The sequence below is a fragment of the Cynocephalus volans genome, chromosome 6 (assembly GCF_027409185.1).
Source record: "Cynocephalus volans isolate mCynVol1 chromosome 6, mCynVol1.pri, whole genome shotgun sequence".
NCBI lineage: Eukaryota > Metazoa > Chordata > Mammalia > Dermoptera > Cynocephalidae > Cynocephalus > Cynocephalus volans.
Window position 1 is genome coordinate 84738972 of NC_084465.1, and position 23621 is coordinate 84762592.

The following is a 23621-nucleotide window of genomic DNA, read 5'->3' on the forward strand; positions in this document are numbered from 1 at the left end:
AAACTAAGGAAGAGCTTTGGAAGGACCTTGTTTGTAAAAATCGGCAAGATGCCAGGTTTTGTTTCTTCGACTAGCAATGTATCTACAGGTGGATACAATAAATCCTGCTTGTTAACTGGGAAACTACATGGTGAACTTGAACTAATTATCTTGCTCTTGTTTCAGATTCCAAGAGATGCAAAACATAAACTTGTTTATATTGCCAAGAAGATTACTGGAAGCCCTGGAGTAAATGATTTCTCACAAACGGTTTTCTTCGGAGAGTTACCTGCATCATTTCTTGGACATGTAACTGCTTTCCTAGATGAGGTACTGGGCTGTCTTTAATATTCAAATCTTTAATTTATCTCCATGGCATTTGGAATTCTTTGAGACAACTTTGGCTATTAAAAAAAAAAAAAAAGCTTGTAGTAGCCAGTAGTTTCTTTAGCTAGGGGGGTAGAGGGTGATAGCGTTTAGATCGTTCCCGAAATAAGCGGATATTTACTGATACTAATATTCAACACGTGGTAATTTATAGGACCATCCCTCTCTTTCTCCTTCCCTTCCTTCACAATGGAAGTAAATAAAAGGCAACTTGAATTAAATAGGCTCTTGCACTTAGCTGTAGGTTTTAGACTTCACATTTAGAGTAGAGACCTTTCCCTTCTAAGCCCACCTTGCACCTAATGCCCAGGCAGTTGAAGGAAGCACTGGTTTTCCTGCGTTATCCTGGTCCAGCAGGCTCAACTGGGGATTCTGGATCAGACGCAAAATGCTGACCTTCCAAAAGTTACACTTTGGAAATGGGTATAATGAGTTTCAGATTCCTTTTAGAAACTAACAGTTAAAAAGTTAAGTTTCATTCCTGTCAGATAATGAGAAAAGATGACGGAAAGTGTTAGAAATGGGTGCATTAAAATTCCTTTTTCTCCCCTTAAATCAGAGAAATGCTCTATAAATCAGTAATACCGGCACTCTAATGTGCATAAGAGCCACCTGGAGATTTTGTCCATTTAGTTGGTGTAGGATGGAGCCCCAAATTCTGCATGTCTAACCTGATGCTATTTATTCACAGACCAGATTTAAGGAACACCCTACCAAATGACCAAGTTCCATAGAACCAGAGCAGCGGTTCTCAAACTTTGCTGAACATTAGAATCACCTGGGGAGACTTTAAAACACACCAGTGCCCAGATCCCATCTCACACCAATTAATTCGGAAGGTCTGGGGTGGGAGCCAGGTGGCAGTAGTTGTTCACGATTCCCAGGTGATTCTAATATGTAACATGCTTTGGGAACCACTGGGCTAGATATCTAATTTCTAAATTCAATCAATGCAGTCCTGCCAAAGCCAATATTTAAGGCAGGAAAAATTGCTAACATATTAATTACTAATGATTTACCTCTCTACTTCCAGAGTCTCTTCTGCTGTCTTCTTGAAAGAAGGTATTTTCTTGTTGTCTTTGGGCTAGCCAATGTCTGTCACCCTCACCTTCATTACCCTTCCTAGGTTCCCCTCCTCATCCACTGAATTTACTTGGTTTTAGCTGATATCAGGGAGATGCTAGGAAGAGAGTTTTCTATCTTTAGTACCTGGAACAGTCTTTGGTATGTAGCAGGTGCTCAAGAAGTTATTATTAAACTGAATCTGACTTTTGGTAATTATTTGAATCTAGACTGCCATCAACTGGGGTCTGGAAGGGCAAGACCACACTCTGTTGGGATTCTTGCTCTACCATCTGTATTTGGCAAAAGAAGATACAAAACTTTCAAATTCCCTTGATCTTTCTCTGAGTTTATCTCAGTACTAGTATCTGCATAGCATTCTGGAAAAGGCTTAAATGAAAGAGTGAGCTGTCAATGAGCATAAAAAAGGCATTAAAACATCCAGAACCTTGGAATTTTAATTAAATGGTTTGGAAGACTCTCATTTAGTCATACTTGAGGGATATGAGCATCGGGCAGAAAAAATAAAAATAGGACATCACACTTGTTGTATGTGATATTACTTGGATTTACTTATGGACACAGCTTACATTTGGTCTGAATGAGACTATATAGGCATATACATTTTAGGTTGAAAGTTTTCCAAGGATTGTCTTTGCTTAGTACCCACTACAGCTCATGTAACTGTCTAACAGTGGTTTATGATGATGTGCTGGGGACCCCCAGACTTCTGTCTCCAGCCAAGGTCTCTTTCTCGGAATCCTGACTTGGAGAGCCTCGTGCCTTTCTGATGTGATTTCCACTTGATGTGTACTAGACATCGCAAACCTAACACCCAAAGTTGAACTTCTGGCCTTCCCCAACCTGTGTTACTTGCAGTTATCTCCAGATTAGTGGATGTGAACTTCATCCTTCCAGTTGCTCAAGCCAGAAAACCTTGAGTTATCCTCAACTCCCTTCTGTGTCTCACGTCTTTTTATCATTCTGTTAGGAAATCATGCAGCTTCCACCTTTGGAATATCCAGAATCAGTCTCTTTTCCACTGCTCCCACCCTCATCCAGTTCACCAGTATCTCTCACCTGTGTTACTGCATTAGCTTTTTAAAGAATCTCCCTGCTTCTCTCGTGGCTCCCATCTACAGCCTATTCCCAACACAGCAGAAGAGTGATCTTAGTTGAAATGTAAATTAGAACATGTTGCTTCTCTGCTCAGACCCTGCCTTGGCCCCCATTTCACCCAGAACAAGGGCCCAAGTACATACAGTGGCCTAGACTTGGATTTGTTGCTCCCTGTGGATTGGTAGTATCAGCATCTCCTGGAAACTTGTTAGAAATACAGAATCTCAGGCTGCTGAGTCAGGATCTGTAGAGCTACATGACCATGCCAGTTGTCGGGCTCTTTTACCTGCTGGTAATTCTGCCTACTGGGCCAATTGCTGAGCTAGGGCCAGGTCTGGAGCTCACAGACCCTTCAAGCCTGTTGTCCAGACTGGGTCATGAACCCTTCGTATGCCAGGCTGGGTCAACAGACCCTTTACATGCAGGTCTATGAGCTAGGTAACTGGCAAACAGGTCCTTGGAAGCCATAGGTTGGAAAGCATGGTTGTTTGTGGTGGCAGCCACCCAAGGCAGTAGCCAGCCAGCCTGCTTCACAAACTCTGAAGAACACACGAATAGCAACAAAACTAAAAAGATGCATTGGCATGCATGCACACTAACTCCACCCCCCCAAAAAAAATTTGCTTACAAAGGATGTGCTGAACCACATCCAACCAGACCTGAGGCAAGGGTCCTGACCAAACCATTCTATTTTCCCAACAGGATCATCAGATAATTCCATTGCTTGTTAAAGGATGAGAGTGCTAGTCCAGAAGCCCTGCAACCTGGCCTCCCCATTACCTCTATAAACTCATCTCAGAGCCAGCTCAGGGCCTCTTTGCTGTTCCTTCCACACCCCAGGCACACTTGCCCCAGGGCCTTTGCTCTTCCTCTTTCCTCTTTGCATGAATCCACCCAGCTAACCCCTTCAGGCCTTTGGCTCAGGTTTCTCTCTTCAGCTGGGCCTCCCTCCAGGAGAGAAGGGACTTTTGCAGGGCAGAGACCAGGCTGAGGCAGGTTATTTTTCCATACTTACAGGGTGGAAACAACTCAGTAATCCAGATAAATTATATTTTAATGCAAGGATTTTTAAAAATAAAAATTAATACCAAAAAAATCAATATTTTAAATAAAGGTAGGATCAGTAACACTGCCATGCCATGTTGGAGCCTGGGGCAAAAGGAGAAATCAGTGCTACCAATCCTGTCTTTATTTAAAATTGTTGATATTTGTTCATCATGAAACTTTTGGCACTCATTCTGATTTAAAACTTTTTAGGAATATTATTCATTGTGATCACTGAGTTTTTTAGTGTTCCCTTAAATTTTGTTCCTGAGGTCAGGGTCTTACTTGCCTTATCCTAGTCCTGGCCCTGAATCTTTGTTTGGCTGAATACTGGAAACATTGCCTGGCACATAGTAGGAGCTTAGTAAATATTTATTAAATAAATAAAAGTCAAATGAAGGCTAATTGATATCTTATTCTTGTTAGAGACAAAACACTGAAGCTTCAAAATATTTCTTTGGAGAAAAAGCATGTGGTGCATGATCTGTGCTATCTCCATTTGAGCTTTTGGGTATTTGTGTGAAAAGGACATGGGAAATTTTAGGCTAATGAGCCTATGGTTGTCATTTATTTATTTCATCAATATTTTTTGCACACTTGGTGCCAGTTAGTTACTGGATGCCAGGAGATTAGTCACGCTGTTTCCATCCTCCACCAACAGGCGGCCTAGCGAGGGAGGCACACAGTGAAACCAGCAGTGACAGGGTGCGGTGGCCGGGGCTGTGATGGAGTCTAGCAGGGAGCCGAGGGAGCCTCACAGCACCTTCCCATGTCTAGGAAGTGGCAGGGAAGGTGGAGGATCTTGAAGAGGATGATCATAGGTCTTGGTTTGCCTGGGGCAGTTCTGGTTTCATCCTGTTCCAGATCATTTAATACGTGTTAATAATTTTTAGTACTCCTTTTTACCCTCAAGCATTTACCTTTGTATGCTAAATTATTTGGTCCCTTTAGTGCTGAAGGACAAGGAGACAGTTGGATGTAGAAGATGGAGGAAGGACATTCTGGACAGAGGGAAAAGGCAACACAAGGGTGCAGAGGTGGGGACACGCAGGTGGAATTTTAGAAGTGGAGTAATTTTGTGTAGCTGGATTGGGAAATGATAGCTGGGGAGTGAGAGAAATAAGGCAGGAGAGGCTGATTAGAAACTAAGCAGCCCTGTGACTTTTCCATGCAGACGATTGCCAGCAAAGCCAATCGCCAGACCCGAGTCCATGTGTTCATTGGAAGGCTATAGTGCTAGGCATGTCCTAGGAAGGTTTTTATTGGGGCCAGCTTAATTTGGACGTTGTCTTAGTTTAAGCTGCTAAAACAGAATACCATAGACTGGGTGGCATAAACAATAAACATGTATTTCTCACAGTTCTGGAGGCTGGAAGTCTGAGATCGGGGTGCCAGCAGGGTCGGGTTTTGGTGAAGGCCCACTTCCTGTCTTCTCATTATATCCTTACGTGGTAGGGAGGGAGAGGGGTACACTCTTCTATTAATGGCACTAATACCATCCTGAGGGTGCCACCCCCACGACCTAATTACACCCCAAAGACTCCATCAACAAATATCATCACATTGGGATTAGGGTGCCAACATATGAATTTTGGGGGGGACACATTCAGTTCATAGCACAAGTTTTGGAGGTAAATAGATCAGTAACAGTGATTTATGTCTTGTATTCCAAACTCATCAATTTCTAACTTTCTGGGTGATTTGTACATTAAGAAGAAAAATACTTAATGAGTAGATTGGTGAATTGGTGAGTCAACTGATGCGAAAAGATGAGATTATGTTACTTAGTGATTGCATTCAGGAAGTTTTCCAGTGGTGGTATTCTTAAATGAGATAGAATAAGAAAGGAAGATATCAGGTGTTTGAACGGAAGGTGGGGCAGAGTCATTTGTCACTTCATATTTATTTTTTTTCTCATTTGAACGACCTTTATACACTTTACTTATGTTCATTATTGTAGTCTTTGAAGTCTGACTCACATACACACTGATCAAGAGTGATTTATGGTGATTTGTTGGGGACTCCCAAACTTCCCTCCCCTAGCTTAGGTCCCTCTGCTGAAATCCAAGCTTGACTATCCACCTGCCTTCCTGACATGGCCACTTGCTGTGTAATAGACATCTCAAACCTAGCATGTTCAAAGTGGAACTGCTGCTCTGCCCCTCAACATGACTGTGTGTCCCCATACATTATTATTTGTAATTATATTGTATTATATAATTATACCTAGCAAAAATATTTAAAATGTCATGTGGTTATTTCTTTATTATGATGGCCCAAATCTAGAAAGAAACAATAATTGTGAATGTTTACCAGGCCAAAATTGAAGTATCATATGGTTCTTTTCAGTCAATATCTGGGCCCCATCCTTGAACATTTCTTTTTAAGAAGTTTGGGGGGGCCCAGGCTCCTGTATTTTGAAAGTATTTCCCAGGTCTCTGGAGATTGAAGAACCATTGTAAAGAGAAATTCCCCAGTTTAAAAAAGGATAAAAGAAAGAAGGTAGTAAAGAGATCCACGGCAAAGGCACGATAGCCCTTTTATCTGTAGTAGTGTATCTCCTTAGTAAACATGTCCAAATTATTTTGATTCACAGAGAAAAATTTGGGATTTTCTTACAGACTACAAAAACTAGACAAAAAAAAAAGCTCAACTAAAACAAGACAAAACCCCAAGTTAATTGAATTACTTTGTATATAGCTTGGTGAAATTTATTGTAATTAACACTCACATCCCAGGTCTACTTGGAGATACTTTAGCTGTTTGCTTGACTAATTGCTTTTGAAAGCCTGTGCTCAGAATTTCATAGCAGTTTTTATCTACAGCTCATGACACAAGCATTGAGTTGTAAAAGAAGCTGGCCACATCAGAGAATAGGAAATAGAGTGAAAGTCTGAGTCACTACCCAGTAAATTAGAAGTACGGAATAACCCAAATTTTCCTTGTGCCTGAGCTTTCGAAAAAGCTGTTAGTATCATGATGGGCTTTAACTGAGAGAGCAGTTTCCCAGTGGGTATATGCACGTTCAGCTTAAGAAGCCTGAATTCTCCAGTCCTGTTTCCAAAGCTCTTGGTGGACCCCCCCTCCCTCCCTCGCAGCCTGATTGCTGCCTTTCCTCCCAGGGGCACTGGCTCTCCTCCCGGGCAGGCCACTGGCAGTTTCCCTTGAGGACCGTACTCCCCGAGCACCTGTGGCTTTGTTTATCAGTATTCAGTTTTCTGGAATGCCTGCTGTCTTACTCTGTTCAGGCTGCTATATATATAGAGAGAGAGAGAGAAAAAAAAAATGCCATAGACTGGGTGGCTTAAAAACAAAAACAAATTTATTTCCCATAGTTATGGAGGCTGGAAGTCCAAGATCAAGGCGCTGGTAGATTTGGGTGATCTCCCTTGGGCCTCTTCTATAAAGGCACTAATCCCATTTATGAGGGCACCACCTCTCAATGCCCCCACCTCCTAATACTGTCAATTTAGGGGTTAGGATTTCAGCATATGAATTTTGGGAGAACACAAACATGCAGACCTTAGTACCTGCTTTGTCCTTATTTATTTATTTATTTATTTATTTATTTATTTATTTATGTGGCTGGTTAGTATGGGGATCAGAACTCTTGACCTTACTGGCCCTGTCCTTTCATCTTAAAGTTTCAAACCAAGTAACAACTTTTCTAGCAAGTCTTCCCTATTCCTGTTCCCTCCCAGATGCAGGTATTTTGTATTCATCCTGAACATACTTCTAATTATGGCAGCACTTACACTGAGGATCACAGTTTCTGGGACTTCATGCCCTTGCTGAGCTCATAGACGGCAGAGACTATTTCTTATTAATCTCCATATTTCTAGGTCAACATGTTGTTGATGCTAAACAAGAGGATGTAGCAATAATAATACCATTTGGAAAGATTTGTTTCCACCATTTGAAAACAAAAATGGATTTTCAGATTTTTAGTTAACTAGAAGATTGCATTGTCAAAATAAACTTTGAAAAACTGGGATAACTGTTTTCTGAGCATGTTAGCTCATTGAAATTTGATAGCATAATGCTTATAAACTGGACGGATTATATCAGAAAATGAAAAAACGTTTAAAATGAATAAATATTGGAAAGGAGTGAGAAAGCAAGAAGAGACTAACGTTATTAACTCAACGTGTTCTTATTAATTATATAACATATGCTAGGCTCTGGGAGTACAAAAAATACTTCTTAAGAGGTTTCACATACATAGTTTTATTGATGTTCCCAATTTAATGGTAGAAGGAGTTCTGAAAAAGTTCCATGTGGTTGAATAAACATCTTTCTGACTATCCAAACTTTTATCCCCTGGGAATGCCACCCAGGGCTTGAGAAGATTAACTTACTCCTAGCCTCCATGTAATTTGAAAAGACTTTTTCATTAATATACTTTTTTCATTAATAGAGCCAGTGTGCTCAGTTTGCATTAAGAAAGCAGTTTACTTACTTGACATGATTTTGCTTAGTTCATGTTGTGTTTGAGTTTCTGGGAACCTCCACAAATGTTGGATAAATGTGTAAAGGAATGAACAGGTAGTATAATATTTCCACTTTGAAAGAATTTCTGCCTAATTGATTAGGTCTAAATGGATCACTGACTGTCCTCTCTTTGAAGATTTGGTATCACAGGAGAATATTTATACAATTGAGAGGTTTTGTTGCTGATTTTGTATGACAAGAAAATCTTTGAAGGAACACATTGTCTGTAGATTAATTTAACCACTTTTTAAAATGTTCCTCTTTCTCCAGATTTTAGTGCCAATTCTCTCTAATAAGAACAACCATAAATCCTGGTCTTGTTTTACTTCACAAGATATGGAACGTCACATAGAAGTCATGAAAAATAAGATGCGTATTTTTAAGGGCAAAATGTCTGGAAGAACTCTTCTACCAATTCCTACTATTGCAGGAAAGATTGACCCGGATCAGAATTTTTCAGAGAACATGTACGTAATGATGTGGTATATAGAGGAGGAGATTAGAATAGAGAACCAGCATATCGATTCATGTCACACCCCTAGAAAACTTATTCCTACTCCAAAGTACTGGGTGGTTGGTATGCACTTTTAGAATTAATGTTGATTAAAAGTAATTTTGCCTTTATAAGAACATTTTGATAGCACTTGAGATCATTAGCAAAATAATTGTTATAACTACCTCATATTTCAAAGATACTGTAGAGCAGCCCCATGTGTATTATTTCCTTTCAAAGTATACTTTTTGAAAGCAAACTGCATGAAAAGTAAACTGTAACAATTGCCATGATGTTAACAACAATATTCCTTTAGTAAAATGGTTTTTGAGGATATGATCATGCTTTAACAGTGTTTTTTAAGGTTAGAGACATGTCAGTGACAGAATAACAATGCCACAACGCAAATCAAGACCATAAAAATAATGGATTTTGAAGAATTTACATTTAAAAAACTAGTTTATGGATGCATAAAATAACAATTAAAATTCAAGGTCCTATCTTTATAAGTTAATTCACTTCATTATTTGTAGGCTGCAGACAAATGAAAGGACAGTACTCCATGCAATTGAATCTGTGGTTATTAAATGGTCACATCAAATCCAAGAAATTGTAGAAAAAGATTCCGTGCAGACTTTGCTGAATGGTCTTCACTCAAATCCTCAAGCAGAGCTAGATTTCTGGACGATGAGGAGAGAGAATCTATCGTGCACTTATGATCAAGTAAGTAGATTGCCCTAAAAATTGTTTGTAAATTGAATTGGCAAAGTTAATTATAGATTTATGTTTCCCAATCAGTGATTTCCAATAATTTAAAGATTGAATACACTGTCTTTGTGTGGCTTAATAGTCTTTTCTCTTTTCTTACTCCAGAGTACTGTATGGATGGTATGCACTTTTAGAATTAATGTTGATTAAAAGTAATTTTGCCTTTATGAGAGCATTTTGATAGCGTTTGAGATCATTGGAAACATTTTGCTGCCCTGGAAGAAGAGTCGTTCCCCAGCAAAACATTGAACATCATAAGATTTAATTAATCTTGTCGGTTTAGTTGACTTGGGAAGGAGTAGGGTCTTGCTTAGTGGAGAGACACAGCTTTGGAAGAGTTAACTTTGGTTCCTCTGCTGGGTACTTGCCATATAATTTACTTACTTTAATGTTCTAAAAACTAAGACATTCATTCACATGTCTCTTGGAGATTTTCTGAAACAGATCAAGAAATTTTATATGGAAAGAGAGATAGTTTACAAATATAACAACATGTAAATTGGCTTTTTTGAAAAATAAAAAAAAAAAACCCTCTACATGCATAATAAAACACTTAAGGAAATAAATATATTTTTAAAGTTATTTTGAACTCAAAACCAGATACATCATAGTGTTTAAATACTGTGCGTATCGTGAGTGGAATATAATTTAAAATTTTCTTACAGAATTCACTTATTAAGTAGTTAATCTAATTTATATTTATTTGTATTATTTTCCCTTTAATCTAGCTTCAGGATCCTATTGTCCTCAGAATGGTTCAGATCCTGAAAACTAAACAAAGCAGCTATTTTCCCACTTTGAAGGGCATTTTCATGGCTGTGGAAAATGGTAAGACTCTTGTTCCTTGGCCTGGCATCAGTGCCACAAACTGCTCGGCCTTGAGGGTAGACACCCTTCCCTGTGAGCGTGTTCATGAAATGATTGCACTCGACTCTTCTGATAAATTCATCTCACCTTTTGTGCTTTATTCTCCAGCTGCACTAACCTATTTTTAATTTATCAGATATAGTAGGTACCTACTGAAGTAGCTCCAGATTGAAGTTTTAATAGTATGTGTCTGGAGGGGGAAGGCCTTGGATATTTAGTAGAGGATAAACGAAAACCCTGGATAGAAGTTTTCTAATCAGAGATGGGGCTATGGTTAGTTATTCACCAGTTCAAATCTCTGAATGTGCTTAATATCACCACTTATTTAGCTTACAAGCACTCAAAGTCATTATGGAAGTTTTAGTGAAGATTAAACATAGGGCGTGGAGTGGTGGTCATTGAGTTTTGAATAGGTAATGCATGCATGTTGTTAAAAACCCCAAGTTGCAAAGACGTATCCAGTTAGAAGTCTCTTCCCCATCCTTTCTAGTTTCAGTCCCACCCAATGATATCAACCCTCCCACTTTCTTGATTTCTGTTCATGCTTTTTTGTGCATGTTTAAGCAAATACGGATATGCATGGTACTGAAGTTTTAAATGATGAAATTAAAGATAATATGGACAAATAGTCTTTTTTTTTTATTGCTAGTTTTTAACATTAAAGATGTCTTTTTTTTTCTATGACATTTGGAAGGTTAAGAAATACTTAAGATTCACTTTGAATTTTTTTTGCTATAACTTTAGGGTATTCTCTATGAATTCTGTTCGAAAAGAGGGCTTAAGATGAGGGGAATATCTGGTCTAAGAGGTCTGTCAGATATCGAGTCCTGTCCCAGTTCCATTCACCTGGCATCTTAAGCTTGCCAAGCCCCTGGTTTTTCACTGGCCAAATTGACGTATTAATACCTTCCTTGTAGAATTGTTATGTGGATTTAGAGAAGTACTTCTCAATCTTGTCATTATCACCATTTTGGACCAGATAATTCTTTGTTGTGAGTGACCATCTTGTGTATCGTAGGATGTTTAGCATCATCCCTGTTCTCTACCCACTTCTCCCATTTCAGTTGTGACAATCAAAAATGTCTCCACACAGTGCCAAGTATATCCTGAGGGTAAAATCTCCCCTGCTTGAGAACCACTGGATTAGAGATATCGTACACACTATGTGAGGTACTGGGCACGGAGTAGATACGCCCTCAATAAATAGAGGCTGTTGGTGTTTTTTTCTGTGTTCGTATAAGATGAACATTTTCTGTGGGTAAAGCTTCTATAGGAATGAGTCCCAGGGGTCTTCAGAGCCTTACAAACATGAGACTTGGAGATTCAGAAAAAACACTTTTCAGTAAAGCAAGTGGCTAAAACCCATGGTCAGAGGGAGAAGGCTTCTCTCAAAGATGTACTTGAGGCTCTATGAAGTCACCAGACATGCTTATCATATTTTAAGGACACTTAATTACCTTTTAGGTGCAATCATTTAATTTTGAAATTAACATTGATTAAAAATATGCTAATTTCAGGATATGAGTGCATCTGGAGGAGAAAATAATTCCTGAGCCTTCTCAGGGCTTTATTGTTAGGTGGGTAGATTAATTGTTTGCATGTCAAGTAGAATAGTACCGGTAGGTGCATTCCTGACTCCTGGTGACAAAGTTCAGAGGGTTGTTTGTGGTTTTTTTGACACCAGTCTTTTGCAGTAATACCACCAGAAAATAAGAATTCACTTTACTTCACTCTCTACCTTCATAAATAAAACCCGTTCTCAGTTAACGAAGAGTATTTGTAGCCTTAGAAGCAAAATGGAGTCTGATGGAGATCCATGTGGGGTACATTAAAAAGATGAATTTTAATAAAGAGGAAATTTGGATTCAATTAAGCAGTCATTTATAATAGTTAAATATTTAATTTTTTTCTATAGAGTTTTTAAAAGTATTTCTTACCATGCTTAATTTTTTTTTATTGAGGTAAAATTCACATAAGATTAACCATTTCGAAGTGTATACTTCAGTGGAATTTAGCACATTCACAATGTTACACACCATCACCTCTGTCTAGTTCTGAAATATTTTCATCATCATACTTAATTTTAATAGTCATCTTTACTACTAATATAATAGACTCCTTCCAATCATTACATAGCCTCATAGGAAAGTGGAATGAGACAATGAATGATTCAGTTGTGTTCGTACCAAGAACCTAGGAGGAGTTTACATTCTAGTGATGAATTTCATAATCCAAGCCATAAAGTGACAACAGCTCACAGAAATGTTTTCTTCCTACAGTTTCCGTGGGGCTGAGTAGATTTCTTTAGACTCTAAGGGTATTTTCCCCCAGCTTTCAATTAATTTACCGAGGCTAAGCAAACAACTAAGTGCTCTGCTGAATGGCTGAGGGGAAAGTGCATGTAGTCTCCCAAAATGCTCATATGTAGACTGTAAGATAACAAATATAAAAGGAAATAGGGCAACATTTAAAGATAGCCATGTTGTTTTACATGACTCTCTTGAACTTGTGAAGTAAATTTAGAAAAAAGAGACTGCATCATGTTAACGATGGTTCTCTTTCCTCTCAGCTCTCCTTGAAGCCCAAGATGTGGAACTTTACCTGAAACCACTGAGGAGACACATTCAGTGTCTCCAGGAGACGGAATTCCCACAGACCCGCATGTTAATTGCCCCCTTATTTCATACCATCTGTCTGATCTGGAGTCACTCCAAGTTTTACAATACCCCTGTTCGGGTTATAGTTTTGATGCAAGAGTTTTGTAATCTCTTCATTGACCAGGTATGAAGCATTAAAAAATGGGAACGATAAAAATCATTGCTGTGAGGTAGGGTTTATTAGACTAGTGAAGAATAAATTCAGTATACAGGAAGAGCTCCATTTTCCTTTTTTTTTTTTTTTTTTAAAAAGAACTTTTTTGGTAACAAAGGCTAAGTGGCTTTTTATCCTAAATGGCAAGGGAGTTCTGGAAATAAGTCAGATACACTCAAAGGACAAGTTGTTGCTGGGTTTTGTTTAATATCCTACCTTTCTTCAAAGAGACTTAAAGCAGTTTCCAATAAAAGGCAGACAGACATGCCAACTTCTTCATACACTTTCCTGTGGTTTCCACTGACTGATGGGAGATGTTTGCAAAGGGAAGCAAATTAAGAGAATCTAGGCAAAAAAAAAAAATGACCCTCAAAAAATAGTAGTGGAATTGTATTGAAAAAAATTCTGATTCATTGTTGATCTTTGAAAACCTCTTTTATGGTTGTTTCTCTATTTCTTACTTAACTTGCAACATGTTAACAAAAAAATCAGATCACCCCCGTCTCTTTCCTCATCCTTTCCATGTGAACTTTCCTCTTCTCGTGTCCACACTATCAGAGCATATTACCTAACACTTGGGTGGCACGTAAGCCAGTGGTCCTTGGTTCGGGCGGTGTCTTACTCTGCTCAGGCTGCCGCCATAACAAAATTATAGACTGCATGACTTAAACAACAGAAATTTATTTTCTCACCTTCCTGAAGGCTGGAAGTGTAAGCCAGGGAGCCTTCTTCTTGCTCGCAGGTGGCCAGCCATCTCTCACCGTGTACTCACTGGGCCGTCCCTCCTCCTCTCATAAGGCCATAGTCCTATCTGCTTCGGACCCCACCCTTACAACCTCATTTAATCTTAATTACCTCCTAACGATGCTATATTGAGATACAGCCACAGTGAGAGGTTTTCAACATAGGAATTTGGGGGAACACAATTCACATATTTCCCAGACGAATTGACAGACATGAGAGGTGATGTCATTTGCTCAATTTCCCTGAGAAGTTAGAAGGAAAGCCAGACTAGTGAACAAATCCACAGACTTGTGCTTTAGGGTTTCTGGAGTGTGAGATTCAGTTGTTTCTCTTTCTCTCTGTCTCTCTGTCTCTCTATTTCTCAATCTCTTGATCTCTCTTGCTGTCTCTATCTCTCCCCTCTTCCTCTTTCTGTTCTTCTGAAGAAGTAGAGTGGTATGTAGGAAGGGTTTTGGACTCAGACAAACCTGTACTGAAATCTAATTGAACCATTTAAAGGAAGTTAAATCAGTTCTCTGAGCCTCAGTGTTCACATCTGTCAGTGGGTGTAATGCCTAGTCTGTGGCTATTGTGAGGATCAAAAGACACACCCAAATGAAATGCCCAGCTGGGTGCCTGGTATTTTATACAGGCTCAGTAGAAGTTAGTTCCTTTTTGTTCTCTCGCCCAAACTATTGACTTACAAGCTAGTTGCAGCTATTGATGGGAGATGACAACAGGCCAGTTCCTTGCTATATATTGTCATCATCTTCACTGGTTTTATTCTGTTTCTGTTTCTCTGTTGTGAAAATTCAGTTTTGCTCTGTTAAGCAAGTGCCCTGGGTCATAATGGCTTGGATCTCCGTGTTAAATACCATGATCCCTGTTGCAGGGCCAACAACTGTAACCACCATTCTCCCAAGCCCTTTTTAGGGACCTTCTTCTCACTTTGAGAATTATCAACACTGTGTCACTGCAAAGCCCTGTTAATGTGTAAACCCCAGTGGTGGCCATTCATGGGTATGAGTGGATTCAAGGTAGCTCATAAGAAGTCCTGGTTCCCTTTAAGCCTGTAAACCTATTACCGCTAGCTGGTGCCCATAGCCAGAGTCTGCCAAGCTCCCAAGGAAATAATGTAGCTGCTTTTGTTCCTTAGTTCTGGCTTCTGTCCAAAGGTTCCATTGACCTGATTTCCTTATTCTCCAAGTGGCAGATACTGGACTTTGTAGTAGATCTGTCCCAACATGTTAGGAATCAAAAGTCAGTGTGAGCCAACTTTCATACCTGGGTTCCCTGAGAGCTAAACTTACTCCTGTCTTAGTTCTTTTCTTTTGCTTATAACAGAATACATGAAATTGGGTAATTTGTAAAGAAATATTTATTGCTTACAGTTTTGGAGGCTGGGAAATCCAAAGTACAGGGAACACATCTGATGAGGGCCTTGTTGATGGGTGGTGACTCTTCACAGCAATGCAAAATGTCACATGGCAGGAATAGGAGGAGCCCAGAGAGCTTCTTATGCATTCTCCTTTTAAAGCCATCAGGACCACGCCCGAGACCACCATTAAACCATCAATGGATTAATCCATTCACTAGAGCGTGGTCCTCACCTCTAAAGGCTACACCTTTCAGTTACCATAATAGGTTTTCCCACCTTCTTAATACTGTCACTGTGGGGATTAGGTTTCTAATGTGTGAAAATTTGGGGGACACAATTCAACCCATATCACCCTCTTCCTGTGGTTTGCTGTTTAATTTTATTTTGTATCTTTATTTAACAAACACTGTATAGTGCTTCTTATTTTGCCAGGAAATTTTCCAAGCCCTTTACAAATATTCAAAAATTAAATCTTCATGGCAATGCTATGTGTGTATGACATAGGTACTGTTAGTAGCTCCATTTTATAATTAAAAAGCCGAAACCCAGTGAAGATAAACAATTTTCCCAAGGTCACCCAGCTAGTAAGTGATGGAGTTCTTACTGTGCTCCATATTTTAAAATAACAGTTTTTATTTATAATTACATCATAATACATAATATGCTAATAATTTTTTTTTTTTTTTTTGTCTTTTTGTGACCGGTAAGGGAATCGCAACCCTTGGCGTGGTGTTGCCTGCACCGCGCTCAGCCAGTGAGCGCACCGGCCATTCCTATATAGGATCCGAACCCGTGGCGGGAGCAGCGCTGCGCTCCCAGCGCTGCACTCTCCCGAGTGTGCCACGGGGCCGGCCCCATAATATGCTAATGATAATTGTAAAAAACAATCTCATTGTGTAGCATCTGCAACAATGGAAATAGTCCTGCATTTCTATCACCCTAAAATTCAGAATTTTTATTTTCTCTTCCCCCCAGACTTACACGTATTTGTACATTTTATCACACAGTTTTTTATACTAGCTTCTTGAAAGATTATTTTGTTATTGCTGTGTATTTTGGTTTCTTCCAGACTCCTCTATTATAAACAACATGCAGAAAAAGACTTTATATGAAAATCCTTTTCCTTAACTGGGATAATTGGCCTAATATAAATTCCTAATGTTGATCAAAAGCTGCAATCTTTTAATGGCTCTTGAGCAATATTTAATATTTATGAATTATTTCATAGAAAGTTATATCAATTGTATTGTTATTATCAATGTTTAAAAAGGTTTACCATAACCTGCTAGCTTTGAGCATTACTATTTTTTAAAAATTTGGGGTTATGTATTGGATATGCAATGATATCATGTTGTCTCTTAATGTGTACCTTGCCTAATATGTGCAATTATGCATTTTATGTGTTTTTTATAATTGTATTTCCTCATGTAACCTTCATGTACTTTGCTTCCATGAATTTATTGATCTCAAATTTGAACACTTTCTACACTTTTTATGTTATGTATTAGAGGCCATAAGCAATTTACCAGCTGTATTTGGCCCATAAATCAATGTAGTGTTTTTCTTTTGTATAACATTTATTAATGTTAAAAATTGTTGCTAATATTTAGGTAGGTTTCATTTAAATTCCAGCATCACAGCCTCCTCTGAAAAGTCAGAGACCTTGCCATGCTGGCTGTACCGTCCCTGTTGGCACAGTCAGCTGCTAGAGCTTCAGGTGCCCCTTGAGATGGAGCTGATTCTGTCCAGGTGACCATGGCCTTCACAATTGGCTGTTGCTCCTGATATGCTTTACTCATTTTTATTATTTGCCTGATGCTGTGACTGGCATCCCAGTCACAGTCAGAAACCCTCTGTTTCTCTAGAAGCAAATATGTTTCTCTTCGCTTGTTTTCTAACAGTAACCATTAACATCATCATTTGGGCCACATGCATGAAAGGCATCATCTGGTCACATCACATGATTGTGCACACAAGCTTTGCTAATGGGCTCATTTCTTAGTGCCCTGCCTCTTGTCTGGCACCCCGACTATGCTCCCTGGTCATTGTGTGTCATTACCACTCTAAGCTCACCCCCTTATCTATTCCATGCCGTGGTGTCTCTATTGTGGATATTGTCATCTGTAGGATCCTAGGTGAGGAAGAGTTTAAGTCTGAGCAGTGAAACTTGGAGAAGAGATGGCAGGATTGAGCACAAAAGTAGGAATCCAGAAAAGCACATGAAAAAGAGAAGCAGCAGCTGGGAGACAGGCATCAAACTAACAATATCATTGACAAATTGGTTTACTGATAATTTATTGTCTATAGAAAGGTAAATTGGTTAGTAGTATTTTAGTACATAAGACCTCTGAAGTGGGACCAGGTCATCCTAAATCCAGTGGCTTTTGGTGTGTTTGTGCTGATACCATTAAGTATGAGATCTAGAGAAAGTTGGTGTGGTGGGGTGTGCTCTAGAGAAATACTGCGGGAAGAACAAAAGAATTCAGAGCTTCTCAGTGAAAAGGGATCTTGAGGACAAGGAAACAGATCCTCTAAGACAGCTTTGCTAATGTCATAAAAGCAGTTAGTGGCCCCTAGCTGCATCACAGCCAGGTCCTCTGACTCCTGTGATGCTTTTTCCCTTACATACTCTGCTGCATAGTGCAAGGATATAGGCTGAGTTTTCTAATCCAGGATATCAAGTACTGTAACCTTGTCCTAGGAGGTCTCTCAGCAGCGGCCTGTATGAGCAGAAAGTTGATCGGCTGTCATTGTCTTATCTACATGAGGACCAGCTGAGAAGCTCAGGAATGTAAGGATGGCCTGTCCAAGGGACGTTACTTTAAATGCAGGTAATTAGAAAAGAGAGGGCTGTTGCAACCGAGAGAACAAGTCACCATCTCTGTAGATTTTCCAGCTTCCTAAAAGGACACATTTATTATGAAGATTATATATAGATAAAGCTATATGGAACATACTGTGCCAAAATATAAACTGTTTTAAAACTCACACTGCTGAGGGGTTACTGGTAGTTCTCTTCCCTGTTCTGTTTGAAATGTTAACAGCCTTCATGTAGTGGTTAGTTTTCCATCCAGCCTGAGTGGGAAATAAGAGCATAGATTGGGCATCTACAGCTAGAACTTGAAGGATTCTAGTCAGTAGGGTTTTTAGACACTAAGCAAATGGTTTTCTTCTTGCTTTACAAATTTATGACACAGAGTATATATTGCATATAAAACTATTGCCATTAATGGGAGTTGGGGGATCATACGTCTGCATGTAGCAAAACGTCCTTCCCTCTGCTATGCTGAACTCAATGGCTCTCATTACATTCTCCATCGAGATCTTAAACAGCTTTCTAAGCAATCGCAAAATTAAAGGCATGCAACTTAAATGAGGTTAAGATGTATCAGGAGGAAATAGTATACAAAAGAACCTTTGAAATTTATAGGTTCTTGAGATCCTTGAAGAAGAGAATCCTGAATGTTCATAACAAATATGAAAAGAGAAGAATTGGCTGGGACGTAGATGACGGTCTCATGGGAGTTTGGCTTGTGCTGTGTGGATCTGCTACTCTTGCCTTTTTCTTTTTTCCTTCTCTCCTTTTCTTCTATTCAGAACTAGTTCATGTGGCATGTCTCAGCTAGATTGTGTGTCCTGTTATGCTGTGTAAGCTCCCAGAAGAGAAGTTTCCTTACCTGAATTTCCAGTGGTATACCCACCTAATTTGCTTTTTCTCATCTTTGCAAGTGACCCTGTACTACCAAGTAAAATGACCATATTTTAAAAATCCATATTCTGATAGATTTCCTCTGCTGTCTTGTGTATTTCTTTATATGAAAAAATTTTCATCCTAAATATTTGCTGGCAGGAATGCTCATGCAAGTGCAGATTATACAGTTGTCATATATGAAGCTTAGCAAAAATTTAGTCACTGCTAGAATGTGTAAATCCAGAAATAATAGGGTCTCCTGCAAGTTATTTTAACTTGCATAAGTATGTTATTGGAGCCCAAGTGTCTGAATTTCTAGAATTTGTGTTTTCTGTCTCACAGCATTGCTGGCCTAATTCTAGACATGGTCATTCAGAAATGATTCATTGAAACAGATGGTCATAGTAAAAAAAACTTTTGAACATAGTTTTGATCATCATTTCCTTTCATTAAATCCTAGGCAATAGCTTACCTTTCACCTGAGGACCTTTTGAAGGGAGAAGTTGAGGACTCACTGGAAAAGGTGCAGGTGGCCATTAACATCTTCAAGACTTTCAAAAATTCTTTTTTCAACTATAGAAAAAGATTGGCAAGCTATTTCACAGGAAGTAAGGAGCCGAGACTGTGGGATTTCCAGTCTCATCTGGTGTTCTGCAGATTTGACAAGTTCCTTGGTCGTTTAATGAAAATAGAGGTATTCATTTATTGACTTTCTTCATATTATGGGTGGTCTCAAAAAGTTTGTAGTTCTTCACGATTCATAGAACAGCTTGTGGTAGGTGGGAAGTCTCCTTTCTTAGTGATTCTCATGAGGAGCTCATTACACCAGTGTTAAAGGGATATAAGGATAGTTTTAAAAGCTTTAGTATGGCTTCTTTCATTCACTTTTGATTCTGTTATCACACTGAGCATAAGTAAATCTCTATGTATCGGTGACCCTTGACCTACAATTTATTAAGTTCTTGGAAGAGAGTTGTATGTCAGGAAGCTGTAAACTAATCTCCTATAAACAAATTCCCTTTTACCCTTTGAATTTAATCCTTGAAATTGGGATTTCATACCTAAAAATCCATTTGATAATTTTAAATATCGTATTATCTTTTAGTATTTGAATATATAATAGACTATAAAATATTAAAACCATTGATAAAGATAAATGAAAAGAACATGGAAATATGTGCTTGGTATAGATATGTTCTAAATATCTAAGAACCAAAAATCAAATGAATACACACACACATGCTTGTATGGAGCCTACTGGCTAAGGTATTTTTTTAAAAGTTTGAATTGATGACACTGCCTTATTTTCTTTGTAAAGCTCTTTCTAACAATTTTGGGCTTTTTCATTGACGTAAGGTTTTTTAAATTTCATTAAAAGTTGGAGCTTTATGTTTTGAAAATTCTCATTATCACTTAGGCTGAATGCCTCTCAAAGTTTCTGAATGCTAAATGCCTGACAAAGGGCGACATGCGAACTACTCTCCTAACAGTCTCTTCAGTTTCTTTTCTACAAAGAAGCTGATTCACTGCTAAGTATAGGCTGAAAATGAGTCGTGGATATTATCTGGGGATCTGACTTGTGATTAGGAGGATGTGAAATTAGGGGAGTCATATGTCTAGCTATGGTATATTAGGGGTTTCCTGTACTGTGGGATGATTTTCAGTAAATATGAAAATGGGAGTGTGACTTCTAAAATTAGCAATTCTTTTACTCAATGAAATCATTAGTATTTACTTTCTGTCATGTAAGTGTTCATGGAATCACTGATTTTGAATGTTTGAAAATATTCTTGATTTGAAACTTTAAAATATTCTTTTCCTGCTCAAGATGGTGGAAAGGTTTTTACTGTACGTACTGAACAGTCTTTATGTTTTTACAAAGGATATATTTGTCACCATGTTGGAATTTGAAAAGCTGGAAAGACTGGAATTTGGCGGTACCAAGGGATCAATTTTAAATGAACAAATCCATGAGATGAATGAAGAATTTATGGAACTCTGTAAAGTTTTTAAGCAGAGCACTTATGACCCATCTGACTGCAGTGACATGGTAATACCATACCTTTGCATTTTCATTTCATAGGATCCTGTGATTTTAAAGCTGGAGAGGAAGATAGGTCACAGTGATAACAGGTACCATCTGGTCCAATCACTGTAAGGACCAAAAGATTAAACGACTCGCTGAAGTCTCCTACCTACTTAGTCATAGATCAGGGAGCAGAACATAGGCATTTGCATTTTCAGTTCAGATCTGTTTCTAATGTAACTGTGAACCTCAGTCTGGACTTGTTTCTTGCTTGTGTTTATTGAAAAGGAGCTTTCCACAGTAACTCATTTTGATCGGATTATCTGATATCCCCGTAACTCAAGTGTTTTAGCCTTTTCCTGAATTACTGGATAATCTTTTGGTCTGTTTGAATGCTTAGTTTCACCCCATTGATTATATCTACTATTAACATATATGTTGTGTCTCATAATTTCTGTTATTCTTTAGAGCTGTTTATAGTTTCATGTTTTCAATCTCAGGAAATAGAGGCCTCGAGACTTTCAGATTTAAGCCACTTCTCTGTCATTTCCAGCATGTTAGTTAGCAAGGGAGTTACCTGTGAGCATTCCTGCAGCTGTAGGATAAAAATAGCTTCATTTTAGTGCTTTGCCAAGAACAGTAAACCCAGGGACAAAAACATGAAGAGTTAGCTCTTGTCCTCATTATTTTACACGGAATGTGAGTTTTTTCACTTTTGTGTTTATACTGGGCCAAATAATTGATTCTTTGAAATGTGCAAGTGAGATATGTTTGCTTTATAAGGATTTAATTAGCAAATGTACTCCCTCTGAATGGTAGTCAGGTTTGGCAAGTGGAGTTAATGGGGAGAGGACACTGCCATGGTGCGTGACTCCGTGTCAGGCTGGTGCCCTGTAATTTGTGGAAAAGTAGGAGGAACATAGGACCATGTTGATGAACAATCTGAGCTCATTCCCAGACTCTTGTAAGAAGTCTGGCGCTTGGAAAATATTCAGTAAATGCGTACAGAATGGTACTCTTAGGGGAGCCAGTGGCTTAGCCCACCTGACTAACTAGTGGAGGAGTGTGAGACCGAGCTTGCACAAGACCCTTGGGGACATTTGAATAGCAGGATGGTCTTGATTTCCTCACAATTACAAAACCTGGCAGGTTTTCAGAGTGCCGGGTTTAGAGACGTTGGCAGGGTTTAACTGATGTCACTGCTTTGGCAATGCCAGAGGACCTGATTTTACTCCTTTGTCCACCAAAAGCCTGAACAGTCACAAATGTGTAGGAATAGAAAATTCATTTGTGCTTAACATATATGAGTATACTTTGAAAAGTCTGTGGAAAAAGAAAATTAAAAGATAATGAATCATTCCATGAACTTTTTGAAGTGATCTCATATGTCTGTTTGGAATTTGTATTTTGGAGGTGGGCAAGACTTACCTCTGAACTCCGGGTCTGGATTGGAGACATAAGTCACCTTCCTTGTAGTGCCCCTTCACCCTCCCATCTGGTTCTCTTGCCTTAGAATAGAATCTGGAAGCTCCTTGACTTTGGTTATTTCTTAAAATTAAAACATGGATTTACCAAAAGTTGACTTAATTGATATACTCATGTTGAAGAAGACCTTTGCTTTTTTTGAAAATGTCTTGGTTATTATTGTTGCCTCAAGATACTACAATTATATATTTTTGCTTAATAAGCTGTTCATTTTGATGCTTTTAGCTGAGTTTATTGTATTTTGATTTTATGATGAAATCGGTTGATAATCTTTATGAAATGTTATTTTAGCAAACTACTTCCATTTTAGTGTACACATACATGTGTAACACACAGGAATACATGCCCACCCCATGCCTTTCACCTCCTACTGCATGAGCCCCTGTGTGTCCCCCAGTCCTCATTGACTGTATGTACATTAGCGTTCACATAATGTGCGAGTGTGTCGTGACCTGTCGTCCTGCACTTTGGTATAGAAATATTTTGAATGTGTTCCAGGAAATTAGAGACATGACCACTGGTGGTTTGATTTTTGAAATGCCGTTGTTTCTTTCTCTCTTTTTGTCCATCTCAAGCCTGTTAATCAGGCTTTGAGCCATTATTTGTGGCGCCAAAGGTCTGCCACTCTGGTCCTTTTATAGAATGTGGGAATTTTCTAGCTGCATCCATAAAACTGTTTTGGGTTTCTCAACTATTACTATTGAGTGGAAAGGTTACTTTGGGTATTTTCTTTGATTTCTTCCTAAGTGACTGAGATCTAGACTTGCTTTCCTCATGGTTCACATTTAACAGCTAGTCCGCTGATCTTAGACTCTGCAGATTTGCTTTGCTGACATTCTGTTCTGTTACTTGATTAAATAAAATTCCTCAGATAACTGAGCAAGGATGGGAGCTATTTTTCTTGAGAGTAACCCCTTGGCTCCACTTAGTCTGTGTTAATCAGAGCCAGTTAAGATTTACTGAGCATGTGCTGAGTACCAGGCGTCATGCCAGACCTTCCTGCACATTCCTGCTTAGCTCTCACTAGAACCCTGAGCGTGGCCTCCCAGGCAAATGACAGGGTAAGTACATTACAGGAAATCACACCATTCCCAGGTGGTGAAACAGAGATTTCACTCCAAACTCTAACCCTTAAGCACTGTGTTCTTATCACTTTGCCGCTCTCCTAGTGTTGATTTGTGTCATTGCGTCTTCATTGAAATGAAGTGAATAAAGCTCATCTAGGGGAACAGGGTGACTCATCTGAGGACATGTGTGCTGAGAGGGGGTGATCCAGGCTGCTGTGTCCATTTTCCTC

At 38.9% G+C, this 23621-nt stretch overlaps 1 protein-coding gene across 1 annotated transcript in view; it reads left to right on the forward strand.

Moving 5' to 3' along the window:
- DNAH11 (dynein axonemal heavy chain 11) overlaps window positions 1-23621 on the forward strand; it is a 315191-nt gene that overhangs the window by 1535 nt on the left and 290035 nt on the right. The window contains exons 2-8 of the mRNA XM_063101058.1: window positions 166-309; window positions 8353-8549; window positions 9109-9298; window positions 10072-10171; window positions 12780-12991; window positions 19274-19507; window positions 20696-20863. Of these exons, the coding sequence (XP_062957128.1) occupies window positions 166-309; window positions 8353-8549; window positions 9109-9298; window positions 10072-10171; window positions 12780-12991; window positions 19274-19507; window positions 20696-20863 (1245 nt within the window). The remainder of the gene's footprint in view (window positions 1-165; window positions 310-8352; window positions 8550-9108; window positions 9299-10071; window positions 10172-12779; window positions 12992-19273; window positions 19508-20695; window positions 20864-23621) is intronic.